This window comes from Lepisosteus platostomus, chromosome 8, assembly GCF_059453375.1.
Source record: "Lepisosteus platostomus isolate fLepPlt1 chromosome 8, fLepPlt1.hap1, whole genome shotgun sequence".
Classification (NCBI taxonomy): domain Eukaryota; kingdom Metazoa; phylum Chordata; class Actinopteri; order Semionotiformes; family Lepisosteidae; genus Lepisosteus; species Lepisosteus platostomus.
In genome coordinates, this window is record NC_142618.1 from 55,583,213 (window position 1) to 55,597,792 (window position 14,580).

At 32.4% G+C, this 14,580-nt stretch overlaps 1 protein-coding gene across 1 annotated transcript in view; it reads right to left on the reverse strand.

Moving 5' to 3' along the window:
• The window catches only part of LOC148657545 (cadherin-10-like), a 52,957-nt gene that overhangs the window by 1,815 nt on the left and 36,562 nt on the right, over window positions 1-14,580 (reverse strand). Inside the window, exons 4-11 of the mRNA XM_088643970.1 lie at window positions 12,277-12,396; window positions 7,321-7,488; window positions 5,406-5,593; window positions 4,326-4,579; window positions 3,193-3,329; window positions 2,496-2,617; window positions 2,048-2,156; window positions 1,521-1,772 (exon numbers count right to left, since the gene is read on the reverse strand). Of these exons, the coding sequence (XP_088500096.1) occupies window positions 1,521-1,772; window positions 2,048-2,156; window positions 2,496-2,617; window positions 3,193-3,329; window positions 4,326-4,579; window positions 5,406-5,593; window positions 7,321-7,488; window positions 12,277-12,396 (1,350 nt within the window). The remainder of the gene's footprint in view (window positions 1-1,520; window positions 1,773-2,047; window positions 2,157-2,495; window positions 2,618-3,192; window positions 3,330-4,325; window positions 4,580-5,405; window positions 5,594-7,320; window positions 7,489-12,276; window positions 12,397-14,580) is intronic.

Consider the following 14,580-nt stretch of genomic DNA (forward strand, 5'->3'; position numbering starts at 1 on the left):
GCTGAAGACAGGTAAAGGTCTTCAAGACAACTGTTTGCTGCTCTGTGAAATAATTAGAAATTACAAATTGAAGATTCAGGTTGAGTGTATGTGCCTGTTTTCTGTGAGTTTCCCAAAGATTAATGTGGGTTTTTCAGACTTTTTTTTTTGGTAAATGCAATATGTTTCAAGTTGTGTTTCACTTAATTTTTTCCATTATACATATTCAGTCTGACAAGTATCAGAAAGTGATAGGCAGCTGCTGTTACTAAATTAGCAGATATTATGGATTGGATGGTCAAGCCTGCTTATTTGTGTTAACTCCATTTGTGTTATCAGAAATTGAGTGCGAACCATTCATCGTTATAATTTATTTAGATTTTACATGATTAACAATTTGGCTCAAGCTGTGCTTCACAAGAACACTTAATTCTCTCCTTTTAGAACTATAAAGATCTTACATTAATATTAGGGCCCTGTAGAAACCATGGGTGTCATCAAATAATTGACTAAAATGGTTTCTGTCCAAAAGTGCAACATGTTAATCAAGGCACTGAAGTGGAACTGATCTGAAAGCTAATTTAGTAATCAGTATACCATCAATAGCTATTCATAAAAACACTTTCATTATAAGGCACTGACACTGCTGCTGGAATTTAGTCCAACTCCAGTCTGAGAAGGACATTTTTACTGCTTAATTAGCAAAAAAAAACTGTGATAATATGCAACCAGGACTTACATTATCAATAAATTGCTTCAATTTGGAGAATAGATACCTCTGTTAAAATAAAATGCCTTTATGGCCTTTTATTTTGTGGTAAATGCCTTTTTACTAGTTATATTCTTTAACATGTTTGTTATTTCTATTATTTTGAAATATTGTCCATTTGATGCAATCACACAATGAATAATCTTATCTATTTCTAGGATGATCGTGACCTATGATCATGTAATCCCTCAGTCACTTTGAGAGTCAGAAGTTAAAAATTGCACTTAAATCATACTTTGCACTTGAGTCATCATGTTCGTGTTCCTGTTTCATGTTAAATCTGAAGAAACCTTATGGGTTGACTTGATTAGGAGGATTTAAGGTTAAGGATTGTGAATAGATAAATCAGAATCCCTTGTTTTGGTCTCTGTTCAGGACTAAAAATCTTTAGTTCTCTAACTTGTTAGCTTGTTATTCCTTTAAAAACAATAATCTGCATGTTGTTCTCTAGACTTTTTCCAAAGCAGCAATACTGTACTGTATGTGTTTTGAAATATAATGGTCAAAATTGCACATAAAAATAAATCTGTTTTACTGTTTTACATGCATTCACTTGATTTACTGTATAATCTACAGTTTAAACTATCATAATATTTGGCTAGTCTTATTTATATTGTCTTATGTGTGTAAAATCCATGGTGAATATCCCCAAGAATCATACTGTTATGACCACCTAATTTAGTTCTAATTGCCATTTACCATATGTGTAGGAGGTTACACATTATTAAAGGTTATAATGATAGGGCTATAATGCAACTAGGCAAATACTTACTGAGAAGAATAATGATGCAGAGCAGGATAGCAACTAAGGCCCCAGTGCTGAGACCAGCAGGCAGCATCAGAGCTTCAGCATTGCAGGACTGCATGTTGCCTCTGCTGTCACATGCACACACTCGGATAGTCAATGTACTTGTGCTACTCTGGATAGGATAGTCATTGTCAGATATAACAACAGGCAGAAGGTAATAACTCATTTCACGTCGACTAAATCCACTTCTTCTTGTCAGAATTCTAGCTGTGTTATCTAGAAATAATTTGAATAATTGCACAGTCAGCAAAATGTCACATAATACAGCACTCATGTAATAACAGTTTAACGAAAATTCAAAATTCAAATTCATGTGGATTTTTTTTGGTCCTTCTTATAATTGAAATATATAATTAGACATAACAAAGTACATTATAACTAAGAGTTATGTTTCATACATTCTCATGAGTTTTGCTGAAATCAATAATTGGAGGACAGCATCAGTAATAGACCATTATTGGTGTTGATATATATATACCAGTTAAATTTACCTTCATTGTCAAAAATTGTAAAGTTGGGATTAGTGGTACTGAGACTGAAGGCAAATTTGTGGCCAATGAGAGGTTCATCTGAGTCAACAGCACTTATAGTCTGTATCAACTGTAAATAAAACAGAAGACTTGTTAAATCAATCTATGCAAATAGAAAACTTTAATATGATTTTCCTTACTGTACATATATCTGACTTGTTTAATCAATATGTATTCAAAGTGTTTGCATAACATTTTTGCACAACACCCACAATTAGCTGTAGAATGTATTATGTGTCAAAGAATGCTTTCCAAATTCATTTATTATGCAAACGTTTAAGTGGACATACTGCATATTGCAGCTTTACAATGTGATTGGCTTACAGTGAAAAATCATTTAATTTATTTAAAAAATCATTGCTTAATATATTTATCCTAGTCAGATTAAAAAAATCAACAAGGCATTCACCTGTCCAGATTTTACATTTTCACAAACAAAGGTTTCATAAAACATAGCAAATTCTGGAGCATTGTCATTGACATCCAAAACCTTAATAAAAACTGGAACACGGCTGGTCAGTCTGGGATTATCTGAAACAAGATATGTGATTAAATGTCTCAGCATAGGTAATTTTATTCCATTACTTGACAATTTGACAGTTAATTGAAATTGTACCAATACTTATTCCATCACCTTTTGAAAGTCATGATTTTTTTTAACTTTATGATCATGCATCAGCTATAAGGAATGTCCTAATAAAGGTTACAGCCACCAAGAACCTACTGTATCTGGATTCACAAGCTTCACTAAGAACCTTATCTGACACACAGTTGGTTTGCTTCACAAAGGTAAAAGAAGTCACAGCAAAAATTATGATTGATGTTTAAAGTTCACAACAAGCTCACCAGACAACAGACAAAACATTTATATTAAAACATGCCTTCCTCAAAAAACATTTTGAAAAAGCTTTCACAAGTGTTGCACATCCACTTGCCTATATGGTTATTTAATTCTTAAAAAAACATATGTATCTTACACATCCCGTCCCATATCAGATGTGCAAACCTTCAAACCCTTCTAAAGAATAAATTTACCTACAGTATACTTGTTGAATAACTACTGTAAATTAAAGGTGAAAAATAAAGTTTAATTTCATTAAACTTACTTATTTCAGTGGCAACAATGGATATATTTTGCCACTTTGACATTTCACGATCCAGAGGTTGTAATGTTGAAATTGAACCATTTCCAGAGTCAATATCAAACAATCTGTCCAAATCTGTATGTCTGTCAACAGAGTACCTGCAAAACAAGAATCAATTTTATGATGTATTATTGTCAGTTCAGTTTTGACATTCCTTTATATTTTGATATTGTAATACAAATAATGATATGGTTATTTTCTTGCAAGCAGGCAATAGTCAATCAACCATATGTTAAAAATAGTAGAGTCCTTCTCTTTTTAAACTATGCACTAATATTTCCATTAGTTTTTTTGTAATCCAATATAACTACCAATTGGTTATACTACCAATATGGAATGTCTCATTTTTATTATGCCACAAATAATTTCACAGACAATTATATTTAATTAATTTAAATTCAGCTCTGATAATCTTTCTATGATCTAGGCATTTTTAAAAGATATAAATGGACATTTGTAAACACTTAGGAACAAGTAATACGTTTATTCCATGCTGAAAAGAGAAGAAAGAAAACACAACGTTTCGGGCATGAAGCCTTCTTCAGGTGTGATGAACTACTTTGTAAAAACTTAGATTGTTAAAACACAATTCATATAATATTTTAAAATAATTATTGGATTATTCTACCATTACTTATTATATCTGAACTATGGCATTAAAGTTTGCTTTGGCCCAGTGAATTAAAACAAATCCCAGATTCCCTCAGCCTATCCCTCAGCAAAGTTTGCCCATAAGGATTACAGGTAAATGTGCATACATAGGAATACTCAGCAGTGTGATTACTGCTCTTATTGCTATTCACAGTCATGTTTTCTTTGGAACAACTGAAACAACCTTGAATTTAAACCTAAACCTAGTTAAAATATAATTATTTTTTGTTCAAAACCATTTATTACTTTGACTATTCTGTTTCTGACTTTGGAATTATAACGGATTATTAATCACTTTATAAACAACAATCGTTTAAAGGAGAAATTAGCTCACAGAGAAAAAGTAATGTAGTTCACTAAACTGATCATCTGTAATGACCAGTCTGGTAGGTTAGTAGTCTATTTAAGAATAACACTAAAATGTATTTAGAAACTTTTCTTACTTTACTGGGTGATTAGCAGCATCTGGGTCATAGGCAGTAATTGCTCCTATGAAACTACCAGGGACAGCATCTTCATGCACTTCAAATACGTAGAAGGATTTACTAAAAACTGGGGGCTCATCCATGTCCTGCAATGAGATCTTCACAGTTGCTGTATCTTTAAAGGGACCAAGATGAAGGAACCGATGATCAAGATGAGTATTAACAGCCTCCACTTTTAAAAGGTATATCCGTTTATTTTCAAAATCCAACTGCTATAAATAGAAAATAATAAACAAGGTGTTTGTTTCAGTAAACAGAGGCTGAACATTTGCCACATTTCAGAAATTAAGGTTGGAACACACAAAAACATCTGGTAACCAAAACAGTGTGAAATTACATTGCCACTGCAGAATCAAAACAAGCAAACAAACAATAGGAACAAAGGCATATTAAGTGATTTAGTGTTCTGCTTTTGCTAACACTTAATGTACCATTAACAGTAATTGGGAATTCTAAAAGGATATCATCTGCATTAAGATAAATACTCTCATATGTGGTCTTGGTTTCTATCAATTTCAATATTCTAAATAAGCAAATAAAATGGAAATGACAGTGTAACTTTGGCCTATTGTATAATTGAATACATACTACTGTGAAAATCAGAATGGTTATGCAGAAATGCCTTAAACATCAATTATGCTTTAAAATATTCAATCTGGATCTTTAATCCAAAGTGGTTAATAAATATTCCTCTTTCCTTATTCTCCAGTGATCTGCATGATTTATGGGTAGTTATGAAAAGGCAGACTCAACAGTGAAAGGAATAGTTATAGCTAGATTTTAAAAATTACATGGATGCATTACACAATACAAGAGGGAATAAGTACCTCTTGACAGCGTACTGAATTAAGCACCTTTGTAAAGTTAATAGGACATGATATGTTCAATTTAGAAGATTACCTTCTCTGTACATCTTTTTCCCCCTCTCTATCTATGCATAACTATAGCTGAGAAAAAGTAGTCTGGGGACAAGGGAAACGTGTAAAAACATATATTTTAAACATAATGGCTAATGCTAATGAAATATAAAAGATTTACCCTTTTCACAGTTATAACACCTTCCTGTGTTGATCTGTCAGTGACAATTTTAAACAGATCCTGTCCATCCCCACTAACGATATTATATTGAATATCAGCATTCTCTCCAACATCAGCATCATTCGCTTTAATCCTGCCAACTGTTGCTCCAATTTCTGCAGATTCTGATGTGCTGAGATGGTAGGAACCTTGAAGCAAATGGTTGAAAGAAATAGTGAGGTGCATTTCCAAATTACTTGGTACTTGTTCTATTTTTATTTATTTATTATTGTTAGTAATGGGGAAAAAACAACTAAACGTGTACATTTTTAACAAATTATTTTATTTCTATAATTCTAAGAATTAATTACTATTACTATAATTATTGAATTACTCTAGGGCATTTTTCTTGAAATCTTTTATTACTTAGCATGTTTTAATGGAGATTTAGCAATATAATGCACTACAGCACAGTGAATTTGTGAAAAGGTTTCATGTTTATTTTGTTAAAGATAGTCTATTTTTAGCTATGCTACTTATGAGAACAAGTAGATTGAAAACAGGAAGATTAATTGATGGTCCATTATTATTTTACAGTATATCTGTATGTACGGTTGAGATCACGTACCTCGTGGTTTGTTCATATAATAATGATGTGTATATGTTAATATACAGTTATTTTCTGCATTCCTCCCTAGCCTCTTTTTATTTAATGGTTCAGCCTTGAGTACCTGTGTATAAATTCCCTCTAAATCAACACTGCAGCATTGTCATCCTGGGTTTTGTGATGCACTGTGCTGGAGAAGGAAAACCATTAGGTGAATGGAAAATTAAATTACAACTAATGGCTAAAACTGACATTTGGAGACAGGAGTCTATAGTATGTATAGTATAATACTGGTGTGAATGGGGAGAATTAAACTCTAGATACTCACTAGATAAATGCCATTTCAAACATGAATATTAAGGCACAGTGTCCTGTTTTAAGATTCTCAATGTGCCTCCCATCTGTATACAGCATTTTGTTCTTTTTTGTAGGTTTTTGAAGGTATTTTATTAGTGTAGTTATATTTAATTTTGAATTAATGAAGATTCTGATTCTAAAGAATCTGATTTGGTATGGATTGTGTTGTACTTCCATGTTCAAAGACTGTCACTGTAAAATAAAATAACTACCCTGTTACATGTAGTTACATGTAGCAGGTCCTTGGGAGTTTTTTCATCAATCTGTTGGGGAAACATGCTTAGTCAAATCAGTAAAGCCAACCTGATATGAACCTGTGTTCAGAGATTGTTTAATAAATTGTCTTGTCCATATGAAAGATCTGTGGGGATCTGTGGGAAATATTTTTTTCTGTTTACAAATAATGCAAACTTAAAGACTAAAGAAACCATTTCAATTTGTTTTGTACTGTGATATCTATCAGTGGGATTTGTTTACAAAATTAAAACAATGGCATTTCTGAAGAGATGTTCAGTTCCTCAGTACATATCAGGCTAGTGTCTACATTATTTCAACACACTGTTTATTCAGAATAATTGCATTGTCATTCTCACATTTATTAAAACAGCTTTGCAGTGAGATATGTAGTAGCAGTATATATGAGTACTTCATGCAAAATATATATATATTTTTAAACTTTTTTGAATCTAAAAAAACAAACAGGTGGTAAAGTGCAAATAAAAAGTAAAAATTGAAATATATAAACAATATTAATAATTTATCTTTTGAAAACCCTTATTCATAATAATGTTTTCAGTGGGTTGTATTTTTAGAACACTCAGTATCAAGAAAGAAAATAAATAAACAAATTAACAAACAAACAACTTAATAATTATCTGTTCTATACAGCTTTAATTCCAAAGCTTTTACATTATATCTTACTGTATGTTGTTAAATCTGCTTTCACAAGAAACAAAGACTGAGTAATCTTACTCTGGGGGAACCTTGGTGGGCTGTCATTCACATCAGTAAGGGTGATGTTGACTGTTGTCGTCCCTGATAATCCACCCATCTGTCCAGCCATGTCCTTGGCCTGGATCATCACATGGTAATTTTCTTTGTTTTCCCTATTCATGTTTGGTAAAGCTGTTCTTATAATACCTGTTTGAAATAAATATCAATATGTTGGCTTTTATAACAGATTTGTTTCCAATGTGCCTGAAGCGCATTTGTTAAACCCTTTAGGCCAATGCATTTGCACAAATTTGAGAAAGTCCTAATACTTCTAGTAAATTAAAATCAAATTCTGATTTCCAAAACTTTGTAAATGGTCATCTTTAGTGACAGAGTTTTATTAATGGAATTCCAAATTACAGACAATCAACAGCACAAATAAAAAATGAAATAGTTACTGATTATTGATTCAATACATTTCACCACATTGTAAGATATGTTAATATTGAAAAGGACAGTATTACAACATTATTCTATAAATAATAATGTTCTGGTATAGTTATATGTTATTATACACTTTTTATGGTGAATTAACTAAATAGAAAATTAACATCCTCCCACAAACACAAATGTAATTAGAACACTATTTGATCCAGTGAATCATTTAAGATTCATAACAAAGTTTTAAATACGGAAGTGTGTGAGTTAGAGTAAGAGTGATTGTTCATAATTTTTTTCTTTATGTACACAATTTCTAATTTTTCTAATTTATAATTGCAGATGCCAATCAGATCATCTTTAACAGCAAATGAAGCAATATTTTTCTCCAAAACAGTTTTCTGAGCACTGCTTGAATGCTTGAAATTAAAATGTATTAATGCATAAATTTAATGTATAGTTAATTCCCTGACAGCATACAGTTGGATGAACTAAAGTTACACTATCAGCACAGATATTTCCATTATATAAAATTCAGACTGTCAGCAAATCCTTTCCGAATAATTAATGGCTGCTGTAAACTAACAAAGAGCAGTTAACTGTTTAACAGGCTCGTCCTCCATTTCAAGTGTAAATGACAATATAAAAAATGCTTAAAGGAGGCATGGTTGAAAATAACATTTAACTAGCAACTGCCCTTTCTCACTAGCTACCATTGATTAATACTAACAATGTCAAACTATGTATAGAAAAGTTAAATTTATAACAACTCAAAATAAACAGAACATCCTGGTAATGATAATTGACCCACTTTATTATAAATATTGTGATTGTTTTTAATTATTAACAAAGATTTAGCTTCTATGTACTGTGGGCACCAAAAATATCCCCATGAATCTATCCTTAACTTATTCTTACTTATTCTTACAGGTAGTAAGCAAATATTAAACATTTTTATGTTTAATTGCTGGCAAGCATTTGAGTAAAATAACCAGTCTCTCAAAGAAAATCTACTAATTTGGGTCTCCTGCAGATAAATTTATTGCCTTGAGTTATTGAACAAAAAAAAAAACACTGTAAAAGGTATTTGGTGCATTATATCATGTAGCAGTTTAGGAAATACAGTGCTTAGATGGTGCTAATGTACTAGCTTGAAAAGTAGACCTGAGTGTTTCATTGTTCTATCTGCCCTACCCAACCATTTGATACTCTACAGTATGTTGTTTGCTACTGCCAAGACAGGTGAACTAGGAGGGGAAGAGTGGGTCTTCCAAATGTACAGGTACTGTATGTGTATGACAACATTCACCCTTCTTCATTCATTATTTACAGTAGGTGCTCAGAGTTTTGCCTGTAACTACAGTAAGCTCTTTTCTGCAGCAATTGATTTTCGGAAGAAGGGGTTAATTAGTATGCTATACCTAGTAGACTCCTGTCACCACTGGAACTGGATTTCTATTCTACACTCACTTCTTCAGAAGCTTTCCTTGTTTAGGATTTAAGCTTTTGTATTATCTCTTCCAATGTTTTCTCTGTCAAAGTCCAATCTAGGTTGAGATTCTTGTCTCTATGAGCCTCTTAAATGCTCATCAGACAATGGTCTACACTAGTAAGTGCTTGACAATTCCATTAAACATCTTTTACAATTTTCATTTTCACTTGAAATTCCACAGTTAAAAAAATATTATTATTACTTGGATCTACGTTTTTGTCTTTGACTTTCCACACTCAGCAACATGGTAATTGTTTTGATTCCATTTATGGATCCCACAGGACTATCTGAATTTTTATTGGAGTGAAAAGTAATGGCATTATGAAGAAGAGTTAATGACAATCATTTGTTAATACCAGGCTATTGCAGCAGTAATATTAGGATATCGAATAGACTTTTTAGGTATCATAGAGGGAAAGATGAGGCAATCTGTTACAGTAGTTCTATAAAACAACATGCATAAAATAAAATTAAGATTTGAATTTTTCATCATGTCATGTTACATTTTAAATGATTTGTTCATGGGTACAAGGCATTTATTGAATTGTTTTGCAATGCATTTAATGGTTTAATCAGCAATTATGTCTCTATGTCAAAGATGGGAACAGCATGATGTTCAAATACAACAATAACCTGAAACAAATAATGTGAGATACAAAATAAATTCATCTCCATAGTTACTGTTTCTATACAGATTATATATGTAGTTCTGTCAGAATATAAATAGTGAAAGTTTCATGTTAATGTTTTCTTGTGACACAATCACAAAGTTTAAAAAATATTTACATATATCTTACCTAGCACAATATATTTTTAATGTATTCATAAAGGCAATGTTATATAATGGACCAAGTAGAGTTAACAGTTGATTCTGTGCTGAAAAGTAAGAAAAAAAAACATTTATTCTACCCTATACAAAATCCCCAGGAGGATTTTTTAAAGGATTGTTTTGCAGAAAAGATATGCACTATGTATTTCAGAAAGATTATTACTGTGTACTGTATAGAATTTCACAGAAAGCTATTTGTATTTCCTTATATAGTAGTATATATGTTTATACTTATTTGGATCACAAATGAAATTTATCCTGACTTTTAGACGATAAAGAATAATTAGATAATGTATTAGATGAATACTTCACTCAGGTGTTTACTAAGATATAAGTTGAAAACATCCTAAGGTTTAGAAAAGAGAGTGTTATATTAATTATAACATAGCATAATTATCACATTAATATTATCATTAATTAATAAGAAGAAGAATAACACAGAAGAGTAAGAAGTGATACAAACACTTACATACATCCAGCGATTAGTGGTATTCTACTGATTGTATTAAGGAAAAGTAAGAATATTATTTCAAGACCATTGTTACATCCTAGTGTGTGGTCTGTGTGTTTTTTTTATGTTCCACACTGCTGACCTTTGATTGTTCTCCCTCCCTCATTGGCCCACCATTACACCACTGTTCCGTATGACATCATCATCAATCAGCCTCTCAGCCAATCAGACTGCATCTTATTCAGTATATAACATGGAAGTTTTCTGAAGGAGGAGGGCTTTTGTTTGACTTCGGTCCTGTTTGGTTTTGCTTTGCTTCATTTCACTTTGGTTATCGTTTCGCTTTCGCTTTCGCTTTCGCTTTCGCTTTGTTGGTTTGTTGTTTTGTGTGTGTGTGTATTTTCATATAGCTTCGGCTTTGTTGTTTTGTTGGTTTCTGTTCGTTTCTTTGTACTTTTGTTTGTTTGTGTGTTTATCCTTGTTTTGCCATTACCTTGCTTGCAAATGTGTTACATGTTCAACCTTTGTGTTCTTTTGTACCCTGTTCTGTTGATTACTCTCATTTTCCCTTATTTGTATTCCTAGTTCTCTTGTGTTTTTGTGTGAACTTTTGTATATAAGGTTAGTTTAGGTTGTTGGGTACATTCTACACACTTAGTTGATTTTGTATTAGTAACACTAGTTTAGCAAACAGCACTTAAGTGATACTGCGAACAATTTGCAAACGTTTTGTGGTCAGAAAACGAAATTGGAATCTTCTGATCTACAAGCAAAGCATTGCAATTTACTAGAACCCAACTCAGTTAGCACCCACTCTTTTAAAAGTCATGGTAGTGAAAACACAGTGTAACCAATTCAACACTTTTTAGCAATTAGATGTTGAATATGGCAAATGAAGACATGTCCTGTTATAATATGTGGAACAATATAAATTTAACTTCCAAAAATTCTAATAATTGAATTATTCACTTAAATTTACTTCCCAGAGTGTACTTCACCCCTTGAATATGCTTTTGTTTGAAGTTTGTCCTTGTTTCTTTGTGTATATTTTCATTAGGTAATTTTAAAATATTTTGGGAATGTCCAGTAGTAGTTACAGTAAGGAAATAAAATGAAAATAAACAATGTGCTCATCCTGAGGTGAACTGTTGGTCTGGTTCAGTCTTGGCAGTGTGTGATACTCAATTGGGAAGAATTATTTTAAAAATCTGAACAAACTGTGGATTCATTTCAACTGAGATGAGAAAAGTTAGATCAAGCTGTGTGTGGTAGGCGTTACTCATATCTGACAGCTCTTCCAAGCCATCTGTTAAAATGGATCTTTGAAGTATACCAGGGGTGTTACAGCCAGGACTTGGCTTATTTCAGCATTACAAAAATGTGCCTTTTTTGAGAACTGTTGGGTTTGTCTGACAATTCAGCCTTCCTAAAAGATAATGTAGCCCTTATTATCAATTCATTTACAATCAACTAAATGACTAAATGTACAATGTATTCTATAATACATGCAAAAAAAAATGTACCACAAGTGATGGCAGTTAAATTATTGAACTTTTATTTTTATCTTTATATTCAAGTCAGGATTTGGTTTTAGTTGCTGACATCTAATTAATCTACTGTACATTAGAGTTTACTTATTATTGCATTATAAATGTTTTCCTACCACATATCTAAAGTTGGTAACCAACATCCTACAGTAGTTGACTCCTCAAACAGAAAATTATAACTTAAATCGCATTTTGTTGTCTCATAGAAAGCTAATTAAAACCAATAAAAAATTCATACCTGTTTCAGGCTCCACAGAAAAATATGGTTGTCCCTGAAGAATACTGTATACAAGTTTGGCACTATTCCCATATGTCGCATCATCAGCATCTGTAGCTGTGACTTGTACAACAAATGTGCCTGAAAAAAAAGTAATGTGACACACAGGAAATTCTATATATAAACATGAAATGTATATTAAAAACACTTCTGCAACCAATTTAAAGTCAGGACACTTTAGTTTGCTAAGGGAGTTATTAGGGAGAAAATCACATTACAAGAGTGCAAATACCCAAAGCTACACTTGCATAACATTATGATAAGAAAGTCAATGTCCTTGGGTGGACCAGTCAAGGTCCTGATTTGAATCTTATGGATAATCTGTAGAAAGGCTTGAAAACTGCTGTCTTCACAAGACTCTTTAGAGAACTTGAGCAAACCTACCAAGAAGAATGGGCAAAAATTGCACCTACTTTAGCTGGTGTGCAAAGTTGGCAGAGAATCAACCAGGGAATCAACACTTTAGTGTTACAAATCTTTCAGTTGAGTTGCTCTTACATATGTTCAGCAGTTGCAGTGAAATAGTGTCTTTTTTTTTTTAAAGGGACATTATGCATTTGTCAGTTACATTGTGGAAGAAATATTTCAGCTGTCAGGAGATTTATTTTTTCTTAATGACATTTCTGTTGTGGTTGTACTGTAGCATATGTTCAGGTCAATTGAATAAAAAAAAATTGTTGTTGAAATGTAGAGTCTGTATTTCTATTAACCTATTTCTATTATTCTTAATTACCATGTTTGAAATTCCCCAGGTATTGGCAAATGTCCTAGTTTGGTGTGTTTCTTTAGTGTTCTCATTAAATATCCAAAAAAGTTTGGACATACTGTAAATGCTTTCCATTCCCATGAATTACATTCTACAATTGTGTATTCCAGAGCCTCTTCAACAACAATACATCAGTCATCAGATTATGGATTTTGTGATTGTTCAGACATATTTTTTATCAGAGGCTTAACTAGAGAGCCCATAACTACTTTCAATAGTATTACAGTATTTGTATATTTCCATAAAATGATTGTGATTTTATACATTCCACCTGTAGTAGGAGTAGATATGTGGATTTCAGGAGTCTCATTTCTTGAAGTATGTTGAAAAATATAAACAGAGTAATACAATTTTCATAAGTTGTTTGAAATAACCTCCAGAATATATAAACCCATAGCACACAGTGGAGTTTAAAAGATTGATGCTCGAGAAATAAGAGAATTTTAGCACATTAATTTAAACAGTGTCATGACCCAAAGAGAAATATTTGATCTAACCAGACAGAAATATAAGAATGTTTACCTGCTAACTCTATGAAACTGAGTGATATAACATCTTCCTCTCCCATAAACAAGCGTATAAAACAAGCACACAGCATACTCAATCACCCTACTTGCCTAGAGGTTCACGTAATCATCTGCACAACTGTTGTAGGTGAACAACCACTTCAAGGATGCTTTGAAAAGTCTTGTAGTGCATAAATTGTCCCTGGCTATGCTTAGCACTGTCCCTGACACCCACTGGACCTCTGCCACTTCAAATTGGTTCTGATCATCCTAAAGCATACTAATGAACCTAGAAACATCTGTCGTACTGAAATTTCTGCTTTACTACCCTGAAAGTGTTACACAGTCTTCATGGATCACTTGCTTGATTAACAATTTTCAGATTCCAGCATCAGGGAACTTAGATGTTTTATGGAACTTGACCATGAACTCTCTTTTATAGGCCTTATAAGTATGGTCACTGAGAAAAAAACATCATTCTTTTCCTCCTACTCTCAAACTCAATACTGAACTTTCCATTACAAGCAAGACAGTTCCACTGGAAGGAACTGAAAGATACTGCAGATGGTTAAAACACATAAAAGGTGGTAAGAGAGAAAAAGATGCATAATGGATGGCACATTTCATACAAAGAACATCACATTACCATGTTGAAAATATAACTTATGTTAAAGACAAGGTGACAACAAAGTAAAGCAAGAACAAAGTTCCAGTTACTTTGGTCTATACTGTACGTGTAGAAAATTCGGTTAAACCTAGTAATATATGTGGTCTCTGTAAACTGCATTCAAAAAGAAGTCTTCCCTCATTTCCTAGGGAATTGTAGAATTTTAACATAACATCCTATAATGCTGGAGCATGAGCAGAGGTATTGTGGATGACTGCAGGAAAAATAAAATATGATTTAAAGAATAGTGTGAAGGCTGACTTGATATGCAGAGAAATTGTCTTCGAGTTAGAGAAACATCCAGGGTAGAGTTAATGTCTTGATTT